General features: G+C 44.8%; 2 protein-coding genes across 2 annotated transcripts in view; one reads left to right on the top strand and one right to left on the bottom strand.

The window, feature by feature from the left end:
• Positions 1 to 2,372, top strand: part of zcchc14 (zinc finger, CCHC domain containing 14) — a 33,463-nt gene extending 31,091 nt beyond the window's left edge. Inside the window, exon 13 of the mRNA XM_072663705.1 lies at positions 433 to 2,372. Coding sequence (XP_072519806.1) covers positions 433 to 488 — 56 coding nt within the window. The 3' untranslated portion in view covers positions 489 to 2,372. The remainder of the gene's footprint in view (positions 1 to 432) is intronic.
• Positions 2,373 to 4,305: 1,933 nt separating this feature from the next.
• Positions 4,306 to 13,915, bottom strand: map1lc3b (microtubule-associated protein 1 light chain 3 beta). The gene is made up of 4 exons (XM_072663596.1): positions 13,671 to 13,915; positions 11,121 to 11,176; positions 8,114 to 8,220; positions 4,306 to 6,663 (listed from the first exon to the last, which is right to left on the bottom strand). The coding sequence occupies exons 1-4, from the start codon at positions 13,708 to 13,710 to the stop codon at positions 6,489 to 6,491; spliced, it is 378 nt and encodes a 125-aa protein (XP_072519697.1). The 5' UTR covers positions 13,711 to 13,915; the 3' UTR covers positions 4,306 to 6,488.
• Positions 13,916 to 26,097: the final 12,182 nt, after the last annotated feature.

Raw genomic sequence — 26,097 nt, 5'->3', positions numbered from 1 at the left:
GGCGTCCAGGAGAAACCTGGAGGAACCGAGCTCTGTTCTTCAGACTAGCTCACCGACAAGATCTCACTACTTTCTTTCTTCAGAACTTTCTCCGTTTTACTGGATTTATGTTCACCTGCTTTATCAGTTCTGATGGGATCTGGAGCTTCTACTGTATAAAAAACCCTCTCACTGCTGAGAGACGGGGGGTAGAGGGATGGGGTTAGGGGGGTAGAACCTCACAGTGTACAGTACATATATGTGCATATATATCACTTATTAGCTTATTTGTGTATAATGTCGGGTGGCATCAGTAAAATGATCCTTTTCTGTCCAAAAAACTGTTTCAGGAGTTAATGAACCCACAGAAGACAGTTAGCAAATATTTAATGCAATAAAAATGGGAATTTGGGAATAATGTGCTACCTATGCTTGTGTGTGTGTTTTTAACAGGGATGTTTCGTCTCAAGTATTCTCCTCAGTCGGACAGCCAGGACTCTGGTGACTAGGCGCGATTTCGAGAGTGTGTGCGAGGTTTTCTGGACCGGAGCCCTCGTCAGTGTGTGAACTTGCAGTCATCGAGAACAAGGCTCTGGATTTGGTCCACAGCTGAAGCACTTGGAATAACAACCCAGCCTGGGCTTCTCCAAATGCTGCCGCGAGACTGGCTCCGAATGCCTCAGAATGCCTCGGAAAGCGGCTATTATCGTTACCTTGGAGAGAGGTTTCTCAGCGGCCTCGTGAGACCAGGCGTGGAGTTGGACGGTATAAAGCGTGTAATCCAACCAAAGAACAAAAAGGGCACCTTGCTTTAGAAAGGAGTGTTGCATAGCTGTGGTGTTCTCACTCCTCAGGTCTGGCATCGGCCTCACGCCTCTTCTGACTGTGCACTTTGTTTAGGCACCATTGCTGCTCACAGAGAGTGGTGTGCAGAGATGGATGCTGATGATGGATTTTGTGCGTCTTTTGGAGCACTTTGGAAGAATAGGAAAGAAGACACTGCCATCTTCATCAGTTCTAAGGAAAACATTAAAGCGATGGTTTCGATGTTTTTTGAACATTTGCATTTATTACTGCTCTATTCTAAAGGGTTTCATTTTGGGGGTTTTCAAAATATACCGATTGCCATGAAAAACATCAAACTACCCAGGAATGACTCTTAATCTTTTCATAACAAGCTCTTTCTTGTCATTTCTTGTCTACGATGTCTTTCTCAATATCACTTTTTTAGACTTCCAATGTTTGTTGTTGTTTTTTTGTATTGCTGAATCTTTCACAGAGGTAAAATCCACAACTGCCTATAAACTGTTGGACAGGTCTGTATGTTGCGACTGATGACAGAAATTGCTCTTTATTGCACTATATGGACAAAAGTATTTGGACACCCCCACCCTATTCCACCTGCAGGAGCATTTCTGACGCCCCATTCTAACCCCACAGGCATTATTAATATGGAGCTAGTCCTCCTTTGCTCTAAGCTCTACCAGCAGCAGCAGGTCTGGAGCTCTGCTGCAGTTACTGAGTCAGTTGGAGGCTTTTCTGCACTCTGCTCTGAGCTCAGCACTCGGCCCTGACCCCGCTCTGTAACTTTACATGGTCTGACAGACACTCGGTGGACACTGAGCTGCTCTCTGTGAGCTGTTCCTCCTAAACTCTTCCACTGTTCAATAATAACACCACTCACAGCTGATGGAGGAAGATCTAGGAGGGAGGAGATTTCATCAGCTGACTTGTTGTTGTTGGTGCAGCGGTGTCTCCTATTACATACAGAACCACGCTGGAGTTCAGTGAGCTCTTCAGAACCTCCCGTTCTTTCACTGATGTGTGGAAGAAAGACAGACTGCAGGACTAGAGGCTGAATTTTACTCATCTGTGGCAATAAGACTGTATGAAACACCTGAATTCAATGATTAAGATTGTGTCCCAATACTTTTGTCCATATTGTGTATGCATAGTTGTACACTTTTTAAGGCCAGCAATGAAACGCTCAGTCAACAAAGTCAAGTTCACTAAACTGCACCTTAGCCAATTCATCAAGGACTTCAGGAGCCCAGTCCGCAGTGCAATTCCATGCTCAGAGGAAGTCATTTCTAAGGAAATGATGAGTGTTCACAGCTGAACTATATTCATTTATGCCTTCAGCCAGAACTCGCAGTGTTCAGCTATGCATGTTGCCTTATACCAAGTATTTGTTTTGTACATTTGAAACATGTATGCAGTCGGCGTTTATTACTATCATAAAACGGTTGTAACTTGAATGGTAACCCCCTTTTTATGTATCCGTTTGGCCATTTTGTATTTATCAGTGGATGCTGAATGGAGTTTGTATTCAGAGTTATTTTGTATACTGGTTCAATTTGAGATTTTTCAAAAGTAAACTTTTTTCAGATGTACCTTTGCAACTGCGGTCGTCTGCTAGTGTGAATGTGTAATAGTGGCGTGCTGTGAATGATGTTCTGCTGGCAGCCAGAGAGCTATTTTTAGGATACCAGTGCCGAAGCTGGAAAAGGAGCATATCCGGTGATTTGAGATGATTATAAATGCATTTGCTGACCTTAACAAAATGAGCCTGATTGGTCAGAGATGCTCAGGACTGAAGGCGCTGAGTAATACAGCTGCTTTCTACATAGTACACACAGACTTGGTGACATTTTATTGAACGATTATTGAACCATTTTTAAGAACTTTTATTAAGCATATTGCTTGATATTGTGTTGAGTGAGACTATTTTAAGTGATAAAATGACTAAAAATGTGGAAATGTCTAGAAATCTGTTCTCGTATAAGTGTATAAAAATGTTACAGTGCTAAAATTAGGGAAAGAAATTATAGCAGTTCATTTTTGATGATTGCTGATTTCCCTGCTCCTACATAGGTGATTCATGATGGACACCACAAGACCTCTGAAAGTGTCCTGCTGTGGTCTCTGGCACCAAGATTAACGTCAGCAGCAGCCTTTAAGGAGTTCTGTTAGGTGTGAGGTGGGCGGGGCCTCCATGAACATCAAAAAAGCCTTAAGCGCCAATGACCCTGTCACCAGTTCACCGGTTGTCCTTTCTTGGAGCACTTTTGGTAGGTACTGACCACTGCATATCAGGAGGAACACCCCACAAGACCTGCTTGCTGATGTTCTGGAGATGTTCTGATGACCCAGTCGTCTATCTAGAACATCACAGTCTGGTTCTTGTCCATTTTTCCCGCTTTAGCACCTTCATCACCTTCATCACCTTCAAGAACTGACTGTTCACTCATTGCCTAATACGTAGATCCACCCCTCGACAGATGGAGCCACTTCACCCTTTAGTGGGTGACCAAATGACCCAAAGAAACCAGAGCTCAGATAAGGCGTGTCCGTTGGGGAGTGTCCCGTGTTCGTCCAGCAGGTGTTCCCAGCCACCATTAAACCTCAAAGCTGGTTCGTCAACATTCTGATGATGAGGGAGATCAGCTTCACGCGTTTACAGGGTGATTCACTGCATCGTCTGCGTCCAGAATTAGGCATTTATACACTACATGTCCAAATGTTTGTGGACACTTATTCTAATAAATGCTGAAGTTGCACCCATACACTGACCCAGCTTGTCTAGTCCCTGTAGAGAAGTACTGCCAATAGAATAGGACTCTCTGGAGCAGATCAACATCATGAACCTATTGGCACTATGCTGCCTAATGCCCGGCGTGGGCTAGTAGAGGGGTATTTATAAAGCCCCCCCAGCATTGAGGAGCTGTGGAGCAGTGGAAGAACTGTGTTCTCTGGAATGATGGTGGTGGAGCTCCATCCAGTACTTTTGGAGGAGGAGTTGGGGATGATGTGAGGTGAGGTGGTGAACATCTCTGCCAACATCCTGACCTCACTAACAACGCTCTTGTTGCTGAATGCAATCAAATCCTCACAGCAATGCTCCTCCGAAATTTAGTAGAAATCCTTTTCTTCCCTGGACAGTAGAGACAGTTACTCCAACATCTTATTTTTTTTAAATAAATAAATAAATAAATAGAAATACCCTCGAAACAATGAATGTGTCCCAATACTTTTGTCCATATAGTGTATGATGTATTTTTTTTTTTATTTTATTATTGAAATTATTAAAGGACTAGATTTGCATTCTAATAGTACAATTACAGTGAAACTGCAGCATCAGTCTCAACATAACTTTAATATTCCTCTTTTTTTTTATTGTTCATCTTTTAAAACAGCAGAAAGATCCCGAACAGAGCGGAGCACTATTGCTGTAAAATGCGGAGCTGCAGAAGAGGCGGGACACAACAGGTAAAGACCCACCCCCTCTGCTCCCCTTCTGCATTACACCTGCTCCCAACCAACAGCTTTCACTTACTTCCTCATTTATTTGTTCATTACACAGGAGTATATAGCATATGAACGTTTGTACAAGGAAACATCTCTTTAAATAAAAACAAGACGAAAGCTAAATGCAAAGAAAAGCTCGGGATAAAAGGCATCTAAACGTCTGGACTCTCTCGTGTTGTTGTACACGTATATGCAAGACGTACGGACGATGGCGTACAGTAGCACACGTACTTATGCGTTCATAAAGGCTTAATAACCCTCTCTATTAAAATCAGGAATTCTAAAAGCGTGCACCCGAAGAAAAGCAGGGATTTCGGAGCCGTTTTGGAGCCCAAACCTGGGAAGGGGGGAGAGAAATGCCTGCACCTGCTAAAGTGACGGCGCCTACATCTAAGACGGGTACCGTCCTGCCCGTCTCGGCACATGTGAGCTGCTTTCCATCTGCAGCGTTTTTGCAAACAACATTCCTGGACGTTTCCTCTTTTCCTCTTTTCCTAAAGCGTGTGGCTCGTTCGGAGGATCGCTTTCCCCCTTTCCTACATCTGCATCACAAAGCTTTGCACTACAATCATAGCAACTTTTTATTTATTTATATATTTTTAAAGATCTAAGCATTATACCCACTTCTGAGTGACCCAGTCTGCATCTAAATGGTCTAAAATCACCCAGATAAGGATCAGTAAGGAAAAGCAAGAGGGGGGGGGGGGGGGGGGGGGGGTTAAGATTTCCGACGGAGCGGACAGAAGAAAGGCAGAACTGCTAAACATCTCAGATCAGATCAGGTTTCAAGCAGTTTGTATAAACGTGAGCTCTAGATAACGGAGGACGCCCTGTCCCCGAAGGACAGGAGAGTGCTCAAACCCACCATCACAGTTTGGATCTGTCCAGATCTGGGAGAAAAGGGAACTACACACAAGCTCCTACAAGCTCAGAAGGAATTCAGAGCTGACTCCTTTTCTAAAGGAACACAAATTAGGGGCTTATTAGGTATTATTATTTTTCAGTGAAGCCTGAATTAGACATTTCTCATGCATAATTATTCACCCGGACCTTTATTAGTACATAACTGGAGCTCTGTAACATTAAAATCACTCATTATTGGATTAATATTGTATTAATAAAGCACAATAAACACTTCTGGGATAAATTTACAAGTTATTAGTCTGTTTGGCAGCGGTTTAAATCACAGGGGTTCTAGATAGTGCCAGCAGTGAGTTAATAAGAGTTTAATTATCACTAATGCACCAAAAAGTGTTCCATATTCTCAAGCGAGGTTCTACTCCGCACTAATTAAGACACTAAAGTCTAAATGGTGTTTAACGAGTCAATCTGCATCCGTGTCTGTTTATGCTCCCATACAGTGCAGTGCAGCTGATCAGGGTTTGGTTGTTAAAAAGGGTTAAACTAGCAACTGTCCAGCTCGTATGTTGTGTAGCGGTCATTTTAGGTGCTGTAGGTTCAACACAGCACTAGCTACAGACTAAATGGCTCTGAATAATCAGTGTAACGGGGTGGTAACAAAGTTAATGGGTGGTGTATTGTGCATTATTAATGTAATGATGAGCGATGAGTTTCACCTAACATACCTCCGGGTGTGTACTAATAAAGGTCATAATGAATAAAGCTGAATGGACTGAGAATCATTACGCATTAGAAATGTCTAATTCAGACATAATTAATAAACCCTTAACTGCGCAGGACCCGTCGATTTAAGAGGTTTTTGCTAGTTTAAAAGAAAAATTCCAAGCAGATCTGATGTGTCTGATTTTACGATGTTCACACAGCGACACAAACCGTTTGAGTAAATGCTCGCGTGCTGACCGTGTCTAAAACACACACAGAGAGATCTCCTCAGGTTCAGAAAAAAAACAGTTAAAACACACATGATCATCCCTCTGTGTTCATGCAGACTTTCTTACACTCTTGCGTTCGCTACCCTTTATCTCATCCTTCCTGTTTAAAAAAAATTAAATAATAAAAATAAAGACCCCTTTTTGATCCATAATGAGAAGGAAAAAACATCAATAACGGAGGCCGGGTTAAAGGAATGAAATCTGGGATCTGATAATGGCTGGGGTCAACAGGGCCGTCTTAGCCAAAAGAACCCTCTGCCCTATCCGCTTCTGAGTAGAGGTGCTCTATGGTGGAAGAGGGCAGAGGGTGGGGGAGGGTTGCATCATTGTCCAGAAGAAACAGCCGTTCTACTGCGAGTCGGCCCATCCGAAAGTCTCCTGGGAGGCGTACACCATGTACAGGAAGCCATCTTCATCCCTCTCGCGCTCGTAGACCTCGGAAATGGCCGTGGAAACAGATACCATGCTGTGGCCGTTCACGAGCAGGAAGAAAGCCTGGTTGGAGTTCAGCTGCAGGCGCCTCCTGGTGGCAGCAAGACAAAACACAAACCGTCAGCACTTCTATTTTAACCTGCTGCTATTTTTATCCTGCTTTCATGTGCAGCACGGAAGAGGAATATCAACGAGGATCTGGGTCTGATTCAGAGAACAGGCCCCGTTCCTCCTTTTTTCCCCTCAGACGCTTCCGCTTGAGGGGGAACGAGAGTTCATTCAAGCGGTGGAGCTTCTTATAATTCAATGCTTTGATCTTTGAGACGTAATAAGCATAACATAAATCTGTCCTGTAAATGTCTGCATGATCTGGACAAAAGTATTGGGACACCTGCTCATTCAGATATATAAGTAACTGTCTCTACTGGCCAATGAAGAAGGGAAGAAGGCTTTCTACTAGACTTTGGAGGAGCATTGCTGTGAGGATTTGATTGCATTCAGCAAAAAGAGCTTTAGTTAGGTCAAGGTGTTGGATGATCACCATACCACCTCATCCCCCAAATCCTCAGCTCCCCAGCTTAGCCCAAAAAAAGTACTAGATGGAGCTCCACCACCACCATCATTCCAGAGAACACAGCTCTTCCACTGCTCCACAGCTCCTCAATGCTGGGGGGTTTTATACCCCTCTATAGCCCACGCCTGGCAATAGCTTCATGAGTACTATTCTATTGGCAATACTGAAGGGAGTCCACAAACATTTGGACATATAGCATATATGTGTAGATGCTCAGCAGTGGAGACATCAGAAGGGTATAGTAATATTTATAGAAGAGTCATCTGCAATTATTCCATTGAACTCAACTGGATGCACCAGAACCGGTACTCAAAAATAAAAGGTGCTTCAAGTGGTTCCATAAAGAACCATGTTTGAGACTGAAGGGCCTTTTGAAAACCATTAAGATCCAAAGAACCATGACTAGATGTAAATGTTCTTCACTAATTTAAAGCTCCACACCCACACAGCTCTAAATTTCTGGAACCAAAAGTGGCTCTTCTATGGCTTCCCTCAAAGAACCACCCTTTGTTTTTTATAGGAGCTAAAATGGTCAACCAAAAGATGGTAAAAGGTCTGACCAATCACAGGACAGCGTTATTATTTAGACCTGGGTCTGGATCTGCCATCTCTACCCCCTGGACCTGAACCAGGACCTGGATCTGCCATCTCTACCTCCTGGACCTGAACCTGGACCTGGATCTGCCATCTCTACCTCCTGGACCTGGACCTGGATCTGCCATCTCTACCTCCTGGACCTGGATCTGCCATCTCTAATCCCTGGACCTGGATCTGCCATCTCTACCCCTGGACCTGGACCTTTAGATTTCTGGAACCAAAAGTGGCTCTTCTATGGCTTCCCTCAAAGAACCACCCTTTGGTTTTTATTGAAGCTAAAACTAAAAGATGGTAAAAAATCTGACCAATCACAGGACAGCATTATTATTTCGGTACCAGCAGTTCAGTTATGTGAATCAGCCTGGTTTACCTGATGATCTTGATGAGTTCGCTCATGTTCACGTGATCAGGAACCAAAAACTTTGTTTTGTCCAGAATGGGGAGCTGCTTCTCGCCCTTATACCTCTCAATGATTACCTGAAATGAGAAGAACAAGAAAAACTGGATTATTTTTCTGCCTGATCAGAAATACATGATATGATCTGCAGCAGCTTGTAAAGACATTGCAGTAATATATATATATATCACACATGAGATTTCTATATTTTGGGTTTATATATAACAGTGACCTGTATTGTCCAAATGTCATGTGTTTTTTTTTCAAACAGAAATGGAAATTAGCTACGCACATGTACTGGGTCTGCAATCTCCAACCCCCAGACCTGGGTCTGCCGAGTCTAACCCCTGGACCTGGATTTTCCATCTCTATCTGCTTAACAGGGTGTTGCAGAGATGTTCATTCTTGTACAGAGCTGACAGTAGCTCCTTTTTACACCTTCAGGTATTCACTTTACCTTTCCTTCAACAGATGGACTGAAACCTGGCTAATACACCCAGTATCTCCACAGTAAGGCTGGTCAGTGTTACCAGAATTTGCTTCATGTCATTCTGGACCATTTCCATCGGCCCACTAATCAGGCAGTGTTCACACAATGGTCTGAGCAGCTGTTTTCTAATGCTGTAAGAAAACGGAGTCCCAGGGATTCAGATGTGAGGGTGACGATATACTGGAAGGCTCTGCCAGCTGACAAACAAGCTCCAGCTCCAACTGCTCCTGATATTTTCAGATACTTTCAGAGTCATTAGATACTGTAATGTTCCTGAATTCTGATACAGTACTTTGAAAAGTATTGATATTCAGGACCATTTGATACCACAAGAAGGTGGAGGAGATCTGAAAGTAGGCCCGTCAGCCATATTTGCAGACCTTGTTCTCGCCCCTTGTGTTTACTTGTGTGTTTGTTTACATAAGGATGAACGTCACCAATATTTTAGCCAATCGATGGCAACATGCAGCTGTGTCTTTTTTTCCTTCTTCTCTCCATTCAGTGTAAAGAGCATTAGCTCAGTCAGGATGTTGGATGATGATCACCACCTCACCTCACCTCATCCCCAACTCATCCCAAAAGTACTGGATGGAGCTCCACCACCATCATTCCAGAGAACACAGTTCCTCCACTGCTCCACAGCTCAATGCAGCTGGGGGGCTTTATACCCCTCTAGCCCACACCTGGTATTATTAGGCAGCATGGTGCCAATAGATTCATGCTGATCTGCTCCAGAAAGTCCTATTCTATTGGCAGTACTTCTCTACAGGGACTAGACAAGCTGTGTTTGGCAGCAATGTGTGCAACTTGAAGTAGCTGAATGTGTTTAATAGAAGGGGTGTCCGCAAACATTTGGACATAGAGTGTATACAGATAGCTAGCTATAAACATGAGAAATTTGACAAATTGATATTTGAGGCTGTGACTGATGGGATGTGCATATTTCTCCATGTTTTCTTCAGCAAGGTAAACTTCATTTCAGGCTCTTGTTTTCTACAGTAACTGGGCAAGTCAACCAGCTGGTTGACCTGCATGACCCATTCAGGAGGTGGATACACATTAAAGAAAAACTGAAAATAATCAAAAATAACATTAATAGGCTTTTGGAAACCAGGAGACATCAAGCTCTTGGCGCTAGCTGTGCAGAGCCACAGCGGTTGTCCTCCTTAGAGGCTTGATAATTAGCTGGTGAGCAGAAGCAGGTGTGTTATGGCAGTCGTCTGAATAACTGGGAGTGAAAACCTGCTCTAGAGGGATTACAAGAGGCCTGAGGGTTGGAGACACTCAGGAAACGGTCACGCTGTAAACTGGGGGATGTGTGTGTGTGTGTGTGTGTGTGTGTGTGCAGCAGATGGGAAGTTGATTGTCACCTAATCCTCATGGTCAGCTTGTGTAACAACAACGCTGCTCAATAGCCTCACAGGGCTGCAGCTCGGTGAACAGAGGTGACTCCTTACCCACCTATTCTCTTTCACCGAGGAGCTCAGATATGCAGAGGCGCGGATGCTGGTACCGACCCGCTCTGTGGATCTTCAGCTGGTTTTAATGTTCGAATGGAACCCTTTAGACCCCCGCCGGCCAGTTTGGTGTGTTTAAAAGTGCTGAAGGTGATCATGAGATTACTGACCTCATGACCTTCTTGACCTCTCTAACATGCGGAAACACAACCTTCACAGAAACGCGCTGTTTTTAACAGCAGGTGGAAAAACAGCTCTGGGGTGAGCCCAAACATGCCTCCCTCTAACACATTCCTAAAAATATAAGATTCCTTAACAGTTCACATCAGGGTTCTTTAAAAAAAATAATTATAATAAATAAATAAATAAATAAATAGGGGGATTTTTTTTTTACTTTGAAAAAAATTATAGTAATTATAGTCATTTCTCTCTTTAAATACACTCACAATATTTCAGGTTTCTGGAGGACCTCAAATCCTTCAGTTACTTTATATTAGTATTGTATCATTATTTAATATTTACTATTAGCATCATTATTATTTTATTATTTACTATTAACCATTATTTTCCATAATATTCTCCATTACCATAGACTATTATTAGTATTTTATTATTTAATATTTACAATAATATGCCATACTATTAAATATAACAGACTAGAACCATAATATTAGTATTATATTTCAGTTATTTGAGCATCTTTAGTTTTTGCTTTATTTTCAAAAAATCTTACTTTGCCTTATTTATTTATTTACTTAGAGTCAAACAATATTTTAATATTATTACTTTCTCATAACTCTGGTTTTATTTATTAATGTACATTTGTTTTATCATTTACTTTATCGTTTACTAACAACAAGCTAATTCAATCCTAAATCCTAATTTTAGAGGATTTTATGCTCTACATTATTTACTTCTATTATTTTTCGACTTGTCCATCACCCTCATTTGATATGATTCACATTGACACCGTATATCAGGCAGACCCTTCCTCGAGTCTCGGGACTAGTCCAGCGAAGAGGGACGCACTTACCGGGATTTTGTTGGGGTGCTGCTCTCGGATCTGTCTAACATCGTCCACCCTCTGTTCTGTAGAGACACGGATAGAAACACCACATTAGCCACAGCTGGTCGCTGCAAACCACCACAGTAACACACAGAGCCATCGGACAATTCTGAGCGAGAGCGTGACTCCTGAGCGATTAGGGTCTAATTATAGGTAATACTGAATAATGTACGACCCCATATCTCACACCACACCACTTCCATTCAGCATGTACGTTCAGACTGATCTCTCTCTCACACACACACACACACACACACACACACACACACACACACACACACACACACAGCTAACAGCCACACTGACCGTCTATCTCTAAACGGCACTGATTAACTTATTGTTATGTACTGATGCAGTGATCAGTACATATATAAAAAAAATAATAATAATAAACATTTACCAAGGGTGGACAACCGGGTGAACCAGCAACAGGGTGCCCAAGGCTCACTGATGCTCATGGAGGTCCCACCTCACAACTCACAGGGGTTAAACTGACTACTGGGCAAAATGGAAAGTGAAAGAAGAAGGAAGCTCTTTGTGCAGCGGAGGATGACCAGGCACCCGGCACTAAAAATGACTCAGCATTTTCTCTCACGCCAGTAAAAACCACAATCATAAAACAATAAAAGTTAAAAGGATGGTGATCCACCCTTAAACTGAACCATGAGAGGTGTGTGTGTGTGTGTGTGTATAAAGTAATACATACATACTATGATGTTGCAGTTCCCATATTGGTGCATTCCTTCAATAATGCGAGGCTTATGGAAACTCATACTATAAGAGTAGCTATACTACTCCATTATGTACTGTAGTGAACTGACCGTTAAGATCCATACTGGAATTCAGGAGAAACTGATTATTGGACGGATGTAGTCTCAATTTTTACATTTACACTACCTACAGTTAAATGTCTCTTTATGAAAGATCTTTGCATCATCCTAAAATTCACCCTTATTGGTACATGCATTTAAAGATTATAGACACCTCTGAGAAAACTCGAGTCAGAGAAGTTGGCCAAACTAGAATTTTTATAAAAGACAATAAATAAACAAACAAACAAAGAAAAAGGATTTCCACAGTGCTGTAAAATGCTGTGGCCTACTACAGAAATCTACAACAGCTTCTACTGAATCTAACAGTCATGTATTATATATATATATATATATATATATATATATATATATATATATATATATATATATATACACACACACACACACACACATACATATATATTAACACAATAGAAAACTATACAATACAATATATATAACAATAGTTATGTATTATATATTATTACTGTTATTGTAGATTGAGGAGAATTAAATATACTGATTTAGGAATTGTGGGCTTTAATATACACGTGTGTGTGTGTGTATGTATATGTATATATATATATAAATAAAACACACACATCCACACTACATATCTTGGTATATTAATGTAAGGCTTAAATCTCACAGAAAATCTAAAGTAAGGGAAGATTGCATTATAATAAAACACAATAAATACATAAATAAGATTTGAGAGTGCTGTAAAGCATCTCCCTCACCTCCTTCACTACAGGACCCTCTACAGCAGTGCTCCTGTCCTGCTGCCCCCCACTACACTACTGTAGGCAGGTACTGCAGAGTCCTGTAACCCACAGTAATATTAGCCTGGTTCTGGAGCTCAGTCCAAACCCAGCTCTGCTCCAGATCATCCTCACTCCACTGTAAATACTAATATCATCTATACTATATATTTTAATGAGGGCAACGACACAGCTAACAAGCTGCAGTCCCCCCCTCCCCCCCCCCCAGGCCTTGCCGGGCCTGCTCGGCTCTGCTCGGCGTGCGTTTAGGCCTCACCGGGTCCCCGGGACGAGCTCACGGTACCGCAGCCTGGAGCCCGGACTCAGCCCTGTCCCACTTCCCCTGTTTATCGAGTCAGTCTGCGAAGCCCACCGCAACCCCATCCCCCAATACTGCAGCCTGCCTCAGCTCTACACACCACACCAACATGTGCGACTTGTTTTTCCCCTCTAACACACACACACACACACACACACACACACACACACACACACACACACACACACACACGTGTGGCCTAACAAACACACTGCTAGGCTCCTGGCCTGGCTCTGATGGCTTTAACACCATTTCTACCAACAGGGTCGAGGCTCTGCTCACCTCCAGCCCCCCCCCCTGATGTGTCTACAGGGGTACAGGGGGTCCCCTGCGTAGCTCGACACCCCTCCCCCCCTCCCCCCATCGGGCTTTTAGTTTCGGTATACACGCGGAAACGGGAGGAATTACAGTAACTAACCACATGGATTCAATCATAAAACCAAGGATACAGCAAACAACAACAGGCCATGTTGGTCTCGTTAACGGGACGTTTCCCCCGGGGCACGTCAAGCCAACGTCGTGTCTCTATTAATCTGCCCAGTGTTTGCTGATCACCCTGCGAGTAAAGCGAAAGCGCGTCCCCGGCTCGGGACAGGGGACAGGGGACAGGGGACAGGCTGCTCACCGAACGTCCTCCTTTGTTTGAACGTCTTTTCTGAAGGCATGTCTGGGAGACCCTCTCTTCCTGATTTAGACTGGAGTCCGGGTCACAGATGGTCAGTCGTCGTCCTCCGGGCAGGTACTGTCCTTCTGATCTGCGAGGCTTTATTAAAAACACACAAATACTCAGTATTGCAAAAGAGAAGCCCTGCTGCCACCCAGCCTGCCACTCCGCCTGCCTGCGAGCCTCTGAGCAGCAAAACAAACCAGTCAGCTGGTCTCTGACGTCAGCGGGCGGTCCCACCCGTATTCAGACAGGCCCCGCCTCTCAGGCTCGGTGATTGGTTGGCCGTACAGACATCAAAGCACGCCAAACGTTCTAGAACTGCAGAGTTGGCTGCATGGCCACATGTTTGCGGACACCTCTTCTCTTCTCTCATGTGCTTCTCAAATGCACACACAGAGCTTCTCCAGTAGAAAAGTACTGCCAATAGAGTAGGACTCACTGGAGCGGACCACCACGATCGCCAAGGGGTGGGTGGGTGGGTTCCATGCAGACATGGGGTCGTTACATTTACAGCAATTTATAGAGTTACTCGTATTACAGAGGTGGGCCAACATAGTGTTAGGAATCTTGCCCCCTTGGACCCTTATTGGCCCAGTCACCCAGACTGGGAGTCGAACCCCAGTCTCCCACGTGACGTGGGAGCTCACTGGCAGATAGTGGTGTAAGCTGTTGTGCCACACCAGTACACAATACTTTCCGAATGGGCTCCTCCGTGGTCCCAGCTAGGCCCCATGCTCAGTTTACGACCCCTCAACCCCTCGTGGTCCCATCGCTGACCTCTTGTGGGGCCAACAAGAAACCTGTGGCTTTCTCGTTCCCAGTTGGGCTAAACATACAGGACAACACACACATGGACATGTTAGCTGGGGTTGATGCTGGGAGGGGTATCAAGCCCCCCAGCATTAAGTGTTTCAGATACTATTATCCTATCACTGTGTTCTTCATGTATACACCGATCAGCCATAACATTAAAACCACCTGCCTTACATTGTGTCAGCCCCCGTCCTGCCACCAAAACAGCTCAGACCCGTCTGGGCAAGACCTCTGAAGGTGTCTTTAGATTAGTGTTAGCAGCAGTTGTGAGGTGGGCGGGGCCTTCATGAGCATCAGTGAGGGGCCTTGGGTGCCCATGACCCTGTCAAGGGTTCGTTGGTTGTCCGTTCTGGGAGCACTTTTGGTAGGTACTGACCACTGCATGCCAGGAACACCTTGATTTTCTTTAGTTGTTCTGACCCAGATGACCCAGTCTGACCCGTCTAGAACATCACAGTCTGGTTCTTGTTAAAAATGTGACTCAGATTCTTACGCTTGGCCATTGTTCCTGCTTCAGCACCTTCATCACCTTCAAGAACTGACCCTAAACCTAAACCTAACCCTAAACCCTAAACATAAATCTAACCCTAACCTAACCTAACCCTAACCCTAACCCTAACCTAACCCTAACCCCTAGCTGACCTAAACCTAAACCTAAACCCTAACCCTAACCTAACCCTAACCTAACCTAACCTAACCCTAAACCTAACCCCTAACTGACCTAAACCTAAACCTAAACCCTAACCCTAACCTAACCTAACCCTAACCCTAACCCTAACCTTAACCTTAACCTTAACCTTAACCTAACCCTAACCCTAACCTAACCTAACCCTAACCCCTAGCTGACCTAAACCTAAACCTAAACCCTAACCCTAACCTAACCTAACCTAACCCTAACCCTAACCCTAACCCTAAACCTTACCTAACCTAACCCTAACCCTGACCCTAACCTAACCCTAACCTAACCCTAACCTTACCTAACCCTAACCCCTAGCTGACCTAAACCTAAACCTAAACCCTAACCTAACCTAACCTAACCCTAACCCTAACCTAACCTAACCTAACCCTAACCCTAACCCTAAACCTAACCCTAACCTAACCTAACCCTAACCCTAACCTAACCCTAACCCTAACCCTAAACCCTAACCCTAACCCTAACCCTAAACCTAAACCTTACCTAACATAACATAACATAACATAACATAACATAACATAACATAACTCTAACCCTAACCCTAACCTAAACCTAAACCTAAACCCTAAACCTAACCCTAACCTTTATATATATATATATATATATATGTATTTCTGACAGGTCTATATGAATCAGATGCACTGCCCAGGCCTACTGACTACCAGCCAATCCGTAGTGCAGGAAGGCGGGACTTGTCTGAAGACGGGTGGGAATTAAAGAACCTCTATGAGGAAGATATCAATGAGGATGTTTACAGTTTTATTGATTTTAAAATATCATAATCCTGCTGAAATAGAGGCTCTTCAGGGCTTCACAATCAAAAGACAGGGTTAGGCCCTAAAGTAATAATCAAATTTATACCATTTATTACTTAAAAAAATTCTAAATCTCATGTCCTTATCACGCACGCTGTTATCCTGCTGTAGTGTAGCAGCTGACCGAGGTCAGCAGAACTCACTGTAGGCCATAATGTTCGCTCCACAGGCGGACTGTACAAAATCAGGAGGGCATGACTCACATGACCATGACAAGTGTTTTCTGAGCTCTGTTAAGAAATGACTATTACGGGTCAGGAGTGACACATTCTCATGCTCGCCGGAAATGTTCGGGCAATTCCTTTTTTTCTTTTTTTTTCTGTTTGTTTCCCAAATGTCCCATGTCCAAAAGTTTGTAGACGCCTCGTTTCAACGTTTCTCCTGAGAACTTGCCCCTCTTTGATTTGGTCATATTCAGCCACGCGAGAGCATCAGTGAGGTCAGGTTCTGATGTTGGATGATAAATTCTGCCACTCAAGCTCATCACAAAGTTATCAGATGGAGCTCCATCATTGCTCCATGCTGTATAGCCCTCTAGCCCATGCTCTGAATTGAGCCCGGTGACCTTAGGGTGCTCTGGAGTGTCCTGTTCTACTGGGCAGTGCACCTGTAAGCATATATGCATGTATGACCTGTCGAGACAAGGCCTCCACAAGACCTCTGAAGGTGTCCTGCTCTGGTATCTGAGCACCAAGACTAACACTAGCAGCAGATCCTTTAAGAAGTCCTGTAAGTTGTGAGGTGGGTGGAGCCTCAATGAGCATCAATGAGAAGCCTTGGGGGCACATAGTAGGTATAGGTACTAACCACTGGTTATTGGTCATCATCAGTTACTGTACTGTTCATATGTGTGCTTTGATCAAGTCATCTACAGTCCTGCGCAAAAGTTTTAGCCCCCTGTGAGAATCTGAATGAAAAAGCTGCTTTGTCTTCATCATTAGAACATCTCCTCTCAAAGTTCTCCTCTCTCATGGAGTCTAGTATTATTTAGAGTTCTCCTCAGATCAACACCTGGTTTGGTGGTAAATCAGGGCTTAATGATGGTAAATCAGGTGAGCTGCTGCTGCTGCTGCTGCTGATGATGGAGTTGAATACATCCTCCACGCTGTGCTGGCTGGACTGGGGGGCGTCCAGGAGAAACCTGGAGGAACCGAGCTCTGTTCTTCAGACTAGCTCACCGACAAGATCTCACTACTTTCTTTCTTCAGAATGAGAAGCTCTTGTTTCTCCTTTTTACTGGATTCATGTTCAGCTGCTTTATCTGTTCTGATGAGATCTGGAGCTTCTGCAGTAAAACTAGGGTTAGAGGGATGGGGTTAGGGGCCTAGAACCTCTCTAGAAGTGTAGTAGGTGACAGTCCTACAGCGGTGTGGTGGGAACTTCATCTTCTTTACTTTGTGTTTCTTGTTTCTGTCATCTGATAGAAATGTGACTAGAGGCCTGAAGAGAAAGAGGAGGGGTAGAGAACGAGGAACTAACAGTGACTGTAACGGCAGTTGACATTTCTTAACCATCATAAGGAAGAAACTCGCCCAGTGACATACTTCATATATCGAAACCAGCTGATCCAATTTTTCAGCTGTGAGTTTTAAATATGAGCTGGCACAGGCATTCCCTTCTCTGATTCATTTATCTTCTAAATATACAAAAGGTTTACAGGACCTACAGGATCTGCTGCTACCGGATACCACAGCAGGACACCTTCAGAGGTCTTGTGGAGTCCTTGCTTCAACAGGTTAGAGCACAATTGGTAATATGGCAGGTGGTTTTAATGTTCTGGCTGATCACACATATAAATACAAATCTAGGTCATTGGCCCCGCTATCAAATGCAACAGTAATAGCTCATGCAGGGTGTCCTCCTACCATGCTGGTATGCTGGCATGCTGAGACTCCTTAGATGCTCTGATGCTTACTGATGCTCCTCAATGCTGAGGGGCTTTATACCCCTCTACTAGCCCACGCCTGGCATTATTAGGCAGCATGGTGCTGATGGTGGTCCTATTCTATTGGCAGTACTTCTTCTCTACAGGGACTAGACAAGCTATGTGGGTGCATTTGTATGTCTGTGTCAGCAGCAATGGCTACAACCTTAACTAGCTGAATGCCTTCTTTAGAAGGGGTGTCCACAAACATTTGGACATTAAATGTATTTCTGTGACCGCATCACCACCTCACCCAAACACTGGAATGACTTCACGGCAGATGTAAATATGGACGTGAGTAAGAACGTAAACATGGGCTTGTTCAGGGGACGCTGAGTCACAGCCGGGTTCCTTTAGGTGAGGCTACAGTAAGAGGCAGCTTCCAGCCAGGCTTTCTGATCACCTGCACTGGGCCCTGGCCACTAGGGGGCCCTCAATCAGCATAGATTTATGATCCACTCACAGTAGACGCCACACAGCCTGCCAGACATCAACAGGTTGTCATAAGCAATAGTCACAAATTCAGTCACAGAAATACTACACTAAATGTCCAAATGTTTGTGGACACCCCTTCTGATTAAGGCATTCAGCTACTGTAAGTTGCACACATTGCTGTTGACACAGAACTTGTCTAATCCCTGTAGAGAAGTACTGCCCATGCCAGGCGTGCTGCCTAATGCCAGGCATGGGCTAGAGGGGTAAAAAGCCCCCCAGCAGCATTGAGCTGTGGAGCAGTGGAAGAACTGTGTTCACTAACGCTCTTGTCACTGAATGCAATAAAATCCTCACAGCAATGTTCCTCCAAAATCTAGTAGAAAGTCTTCTTCTCTGGACAGTAGAGACAGTCACTCCAACAGAAGCAGGATCAGCTCTTTTAATACCCTTGATTTCAGAAAAAAACAAGGAATGCGCAGGTGTCCAAATACTTTTGTCCATTTAGTGTACATCACTGGCCTACCCTGTGCTTCCAGTCCCTGGCCCCTTATTAGAACCATCAACTCTGCGGATCACTGGTCACTTTATTAGAAACACCTACTTAGTGTTTTACTGGCCACTTCACTGGCCATTTTAGTGTTTGTGCTGGCCACTTTATTAGAAACACCTACCTAGTGCTTCCTCACTGGCCACTTTATTAGAAACACCAACCATGTGTTTTTATTGGTCACTTTATTAGAAACCCCAGCTTTGCACTTCAGGTCACTGGCCACTTTATTAGAAACCCCTTCCTTGTGCTTCCTCACTGGCCACTTTATTAGAAACCCCTTCCTTGTGCTTCCTCACTGGCCACTTTATCAGAAACACCTACCTTGTGCTTCCACTCACTGGCCACTTTATTAGAAACCCCTTCCTTGTGCTTCCTCACTGGCCACTTTATCAGAAACACCTACCTTGTGGTTCCACTCACTGGCCACTTTATCAGAAACACCTACCTTGTGGTTCCACTCACTGGCCACTTTATTAGAAACCCCTACCCTATGCTTCCACTCACTGGCCACTTTATTAGAAACCCCTTCCTTGTGCTTCCACTCACTGGCCACTTTATTAGAAACCCCTACCTTGTGCTTCATCACTGGCCACTTTATTAGAAACCCCTTCCTTGTGTTTCTACTCACTGGCCACTTTATTAGAAACCCCTACCTTGTGCTTCCTCACTGGCCACTTTATTAGAAACCCCTACCTTGTGCTTCCACTCACTGGCCACTTTATTAGAAACACCAACCATGTGTTTTTATTTGTCACTTTTTTAGGAACACCAGCCTTGTGCTTTCAGCCCCTGGCCGCTTTATTAGAAACACCTACCTAGTGCTTCAAAAGAAGGGTTTCTGATAAAGTGGCCGGGAGTGCTCTTACTGTCAGAAGGCTATAAACAGAGCGCTCATATTAAATGCGAAGGACTGGAATGACATTAAACAGTTTACGGAGAAGGAAATCAGCCGTTTCCTCCGAGGGTGTGGGATGGCAGTAGTTGTGCTCATATAGAGGCAGTCCCCTCCTACTCGCTGCAGGGCTGTGCAGCTTGGCGTAGTCGGCTGTCTGGGACATATTGTCATACATATTGTATGAGTGTTCCTGAAGAGTAGTGCGCTCTCAGTCTTTTGGAAGCCGATGAATCTTGTAGCTGAATTAGAAGCTGCTCCTGCCCGAGCCAGATTGGGGAAGTTAAATGTCATAGTGTAGGTGTTGCCTTGGCATTAACAAGAGTTTATATACACACACACACTCTCACTCTCACACACACGCGTCTGTAAATCACAGGCGTTAGAGAATCATAATGCACACATGCAGAGTTAAAATGATGCTTATTTAGACTTAATTAAACATTTGGGAATTAGACTGAGCATGACGGAGGGGCTACGAGCTACCGGAGCTTTCTCTCTTAAAGAAAATACATCAGAGAGACAGAGAGAGAGAGAGAGAGAGAGGGAGAGAGAGGGGGTGTAAGATAAAGAGAAACACACACATAAACACACTAAAGCATAGTGATACACACATGTATGCGTATATGTCCTCACAGACCTGGCTAATAAACCACTCACTCACTCACGTTTAGCAGACTAAACTGTATCCACAAGGGGGCACTATTAGTACTAATCAGCCATAACATGCCTAAAACAGCTCTGACCCCTCAAGGCATGGGCTCTGAAGGTGTCCTGCTGTGGTATCTGTCCCCGAGACTAACGCCAGCAGCAGATCCTTTAAGAAGTCCCGTAAGTTGTGAGGTGGGCGGGGCCTCCATGAGCATCACTGAGCATTTGGGCGCCAGTTCACTTTTGGTAGGTACTGACCACTGCGTACCAAGAGGAACACCCCTGATGTTGCACCCATTGCTGACACAGATGTGTAAATGCACACACACAGCTTGTCTAGTCCCTGTAGAGAAGAAGTACTGCCAATAGAATAGGACCCTCTGGAGCAGATCAATAAACATGAAGCTATTGGTGCCATGCTGCCTAGTAATGCCAGGCGTGAGCTGGAGGGGTATAAGGGGTTGGGATGGATGGGTTGGGGAGTTGGGGATGAGGTGGGTGGCTGAATGCAACCATCAAATCCTCACAGCAATGCTCCAGAGTGTGCATGGAACCCATGGACAAAACGTTCTGGTTCCCAGTTGGACAACCCATACAGAAGCCCGAGACTACCTGTCCAAAAGTATCCAGACAGTCGGGAAAAGCACTGACTGACAGTACGGGATGTTCTAGAGCAACCGGGAACACATAACCCTCAGGTTTCGGTGCCCAGTGCCGAGCGTGGGACATAGGGGTACAAAGCCCCCCAGCATTGAGGAGCTGTGGAGAAGTGGAAGAACTGTGTTCTCTGGAATGAAGGTGGTGGAGCTCCATCCAGTATTTCTGGGTGGAGTTGGATTGTCAGAACTAGCACTGATGCTCTCGCTCTCGTGCAGCTGAATGCAATCATATCCTCCTCACAGCAATGTTCCACCAGCTTTCCTGGAAGAGTAGAAGCTGTAACTGCAGTAAAGAGGGAACGAACTCCCTGCTAATACCTTTGATTTCAGAAGAAGCTTCGACTGGAGAAGCGGATGTCCACAAACTTTTGGACATGTAGTGTCTATCTGTATGCATTCACGCTTGTGTTAGTGCGTGTGTGTGTATATGACTGTGTGTGTGTGTGTGTATGATTCACTCCTCCATTGCTGTCATCCACCCAGTCATCAGATGGCGGGCGGTCATGTCGGTGGCGAGCCGTCAGCACCGGCAGATGTCCTGTAGGAAGCACAGTTGGATCCGACCTCGTCCATGGTATCTCTCGCCCTCTCTTTTCTCTCTCTCTCTCTCTCTCTCTCTCTCTCTCTCTCTATCTCTCTCTCTGTTTATCTCTCTCATCCTGAGCGTTGGAACCATGTCAGGCCGCGCTGGGCTCAATAAGGCCATGGTGAATCAGTAATTGGGATCTAATCTGAACTCCTGAGATGGTGGAGTTGAAGGACGAGCAGGAGGAAATGATAGCTTTTCAGCCTCTGGTTGATGTTTAATTGAGGTGCACTCATAAACGAGCTTAATTTAATCACGCCACGCATTTCCAGTTGGAGTTTAGGCCTTAATATGAATTCAGTTGCCATTTACTCTTCTGAGAAAAGAGCTGGTTGGTAGCAGATGGTTGGTCTCAGCTGGTCTTTGAAGGTCAAGGTGGTTGAAAAGCTGCTCATCCAGGTGAAAACTGCTTGCGTATGTTTTTTGAAGGACTGGCTGGTCTATCAGCACGACCAAGCTGACTAGTGTGGTAAAGCTGGTCATGCTGGAGGACCGGTGAGGTCAGGCTGGCCAATTAGCATGGTCATGCTGGTCAACAAGCCTGGTCAACTTGGTCATACTGGTAGAACCAGCATGCGTGTTTAGCGACAAGAGCTGAGGTAGTTGGATGTTGGATGATGGTCACCACCCCACCTCATCATCCCCAACTCTCAAAAGTACTGGATGGAGCTCCACCACCATCATAATTCCAGAGAACACAGTTCTTTCACTGATGGTCAACAAGCCTGGTCAACTTGGACATACTGGTAGAACCAGCACGGTCAGACTGTTGTTCCACTAGCCTGGTCATACTGGTTGCCAAGCCTGGTCAACTTTGTCATGCTGGTAGACCAGCTAAACCATCAAACTAAAAGAAGAACATATCCTATACTGGTCATGATACAAGCTGGTCAACCAGCTGCCCCAGCTTGACCAGTTAGCTTAGACATATTTTCAGCTGGTACGTCCAGAACCTTCGTTGGATATTTGTTGTCAAAACAGCCCTGACCCGTCGAGGCATGGACTCCACAAGACCTCTGAAGGTGTCCTGCTGTGGTATCTGGCCCCAAGACTAACATTAGCAGCAGATGCTTTAAGTCCTGTAGGTGGACGGGTGGGTGGACGGGACCTCCATGACCCTGTCCCTGGTTCACCGGTTGTTTTTCTTTGGGGCACTTTCGGTAGGTATAGGTACTAACCACTGGTTATTGGTCATCATCAGTTACTGTACTGTTCATATGTGTGCTGTGATCACGTCATCTACAGTACTGTGCAAAAGTTTTAGCCCCCTGTGAGAATCTGAATGAAAAAGCTGCTTTTTTTGTTTATATACTGATATTAGAATAAACACTAAAGTGGTGGTGGTGGTTCTCCATCACTGTGTTCATCATTAGAACATCTCCAAAGTTCTCCTCTCTCATGGAGTCTAGTATTATTTAGAGTTCTCCTCAGATCAACACCTGGTTTGGTGGTAAATCAGGGCTTAATGATGGTAAATCAGGTGAGCTGCTGCTGCTGCTGCTGCTGATGATGATGATGATGATGGAGATGAACACATCCTCCACGCTGTGCTGGCTGGACTGGGGGGCGTCCAGGAGAACCCTGGAGGAACCGAGCTCTGTTCTTCAGACTAGCTCACCGACAAGATCTCACTACTTTCTTTCTTCAGAATGAGAAGCTCTTGTTTCTCCTTTTTACTGGATTCATGTTCAGCTGCTTTATCAGTTCTGATGAGATCAGGAGCTTCTACAGTAAAACCCTCTCACTGCTGAGAGACGGGGGGTAGAGTGATGGGGTTAGGGGGGCAAGTGAACACCATGTACTATACAAGCAGAAACTTAATACGAATGCTTATGGGACAAATGTACTGGGACTGAATTGAGCTGAATAGTCTGCAAGTCCATTTTGCACCACCAATGCAAAGGCAGCTATTACGTTTCATTAATTTAATGACCACGGCGCTCATTTCCTCACCCCTCGTTGTGCAGCACATAAGGCAACAAAGGCCTTTCCAGGTGACGTCATCTCCAACAGGTGCTGCACATTCCCCGTGAGACCTGCAGGAGGCGCTGTTGAACAACCCCAGCAGACCAGACCAGCAGCAGGACCATCATGAGGCTTGATGACGAGTCACAGGGGCGCTCTCAAAGGCAGAGCCGTGTTGATGTCTGTATCAGAGGCTCTCTGAATGGTCACTGCCGTCGTTATTGTGGTGTGAGTGAAACAGACGGCTGACCTTATTCAATTTTCCTTACATTCATATCGATTAGGGCCTGGACAGTGTGGCTGATTGGGTCAGCGGAGATGTGACACGAGTATTCTCTACCAATCGGCCTCTTAGGACACTTACATTGTAGTGATGTGAATGGTAGGGTGTAGGGTGCACTGATATGGGGACTGGGGGCCAGTGCTGATATCTGATATCTGAAATCTGAGTCATGCACATCTGCTGATGCCGATACATAAACATTTAGCAGGATGTTGGGATCTGCTTGGATCAGACATGTCTTGGTAGAGCTTTACCCGTGCAGTGAACCAATACTGGACGATTTCAGCAAAAATCTGCTTCAAAAAGTCTTTATTCTACACTTAGAACCATGTATTATATAATACACTCTTTGGACAAAAGTATTGGGACACCTGCTCATCATTCATTGCTTCTTCTGAAATCAAGGATATTAAAAAGAGTAACTGTCTCTACTGTCCAGGGAGGAAGGCTTTCTACTAGATTTTGGAGGAGGAGCATTGCTGTGAGGATTTGATTGTGTTCAGCGACAAGAGCGGAGTTAGTTGGATGTCGGATGTTGGATGATGATCACCACCCCACCTCATCATCATCCTCACTTTAAAAGTACTGGATGGAGCTCCACCACCATCATAATTCCAGAGAACACAGCTCTTCCACTGCTCCACAGCTCCTCAATGCTGGGGGGCTTTATAATACCCCTCTAGCCCACGCCTGGCATTATTAGGCAGCATGGAGCCAGTAGGGTCATGATGTTGATCTGCTCCAGAGAGTCCTATTCTATTGGCAGTACTTCTTCTCTACAGGGACTAGACCAGCTGTGTGTGTGTGTGTGTGTGTGTGTGCATTTGAGTAATCTGTGTCAGAAATAGGTTCAACTTAAAGCAGTGAAATGCATTTATCAGAAGGGGTGTCCACAAACATTTGGACGTATAGTGCAGATATATAATCTTAAGGAGGAAATCAGGGGAGATCCTTTATAATAATCTCCATAATGTGAACCTGGCAGTTGTTCTTGACATTTTCTTAATAGAAATGGATATTTTTATTAATTCCTTTCACCAATTATCCGCCAGTATTTCCAATAATATCGCCCATCCCTGCATACAGACCGAAAAACACAGCGCGGGCCCATTAACTCTTCTTACATCCCAGCATTAGCACCTGCTTTCAACCTGCTGAATCCCTTCCTTTCTTCTTAGACCTTTGCATGGTCAAGTCCTCTCCTGGTCCTTTAATAATTACAGAGATAATTACTTAAGCTGGGGACAAAAGAGTCGGCCCAGAACAATAGGCGTGTGCAGGCCTCGAGTGAAAACGCCGTCCACTCCATTTGCCCCTGAATGGCAGCGAAGAGCGGACGGACCAATCGGCACGCTCCCGGACATGAATGGCCCTCTATTTTTCTTCTCTTACCAGAGCTGCTCTTAAGGTAGAGCCCTGTTAACAGCCCGGCCCTCTGTCCCTCTCCAGGTTCAGCACGCTACCGTCCCTCAAGGCCGCAGAATAATAATAATAATAAAAAAATACAAACCCCAAAAAAACAAACCCAGCCGTTCCGGATCCGGTCGATGCGAGGCCGAGGTGGCTGTTTCCACTGAGGTTTCCATGGCAACGGCATACATCGTTCACCGAGAGTTGAAGGAAAACACCCACTCGCATTGTTCCTTCTCGCCGATGCATATTCATAGCCATTACTGAGGCCCTTTTTTTTATTATTGGGCTCGCGGAGCCGTGCGTCCATCAGCCTTCCGCGCTTCCGGGGCACAGTGCCGCAACAAGTGCCGCAGTTCATCTGACCATGGCCTCTCAATTTACAGACACTGGATGAATAACCCTGCCAGGTGATTAGGCCTAATGGGGCAAAATACGATTAGGCCTATTTGCGTGAATATGAGTGCAGGCCTGAGAGGGGACGGCATTCCTGACTGACGGCCACGAGCCGGTCCGGGTGCACAAAGACCAAACGCAAAGCCGGTAAAGTGACGAGAAACACTGAGCTTTATTTCTTTCTTTATTTATTTCTTTGATAAACACAACACACACAGATCCATCACCATCCGTTCTGAAATATTAATTAATTCTTCAAATGAGGTTGAAGAGGTTGAACATGAATAAAAGATCATCTCAGAGCTCCAGGCC

Source organism: Salminus brasiliensis, chromosome 19 (assembly GCF_030463535.1).
Source record: "Salminus brasiliensis chromosome 19, fSalBra1.hap2, whole genome shotgun sequence".
NCBI lineage: Eukaryota > Metazoa > Chordata > Actinopteri > Characiformes > Bryconidae > Salminus > Salminus brasiliensis.
Note: the sequence above shows the minus strand (reverse complement) of the source record. Positions and strands in the feature narration are given on the sequence as shown.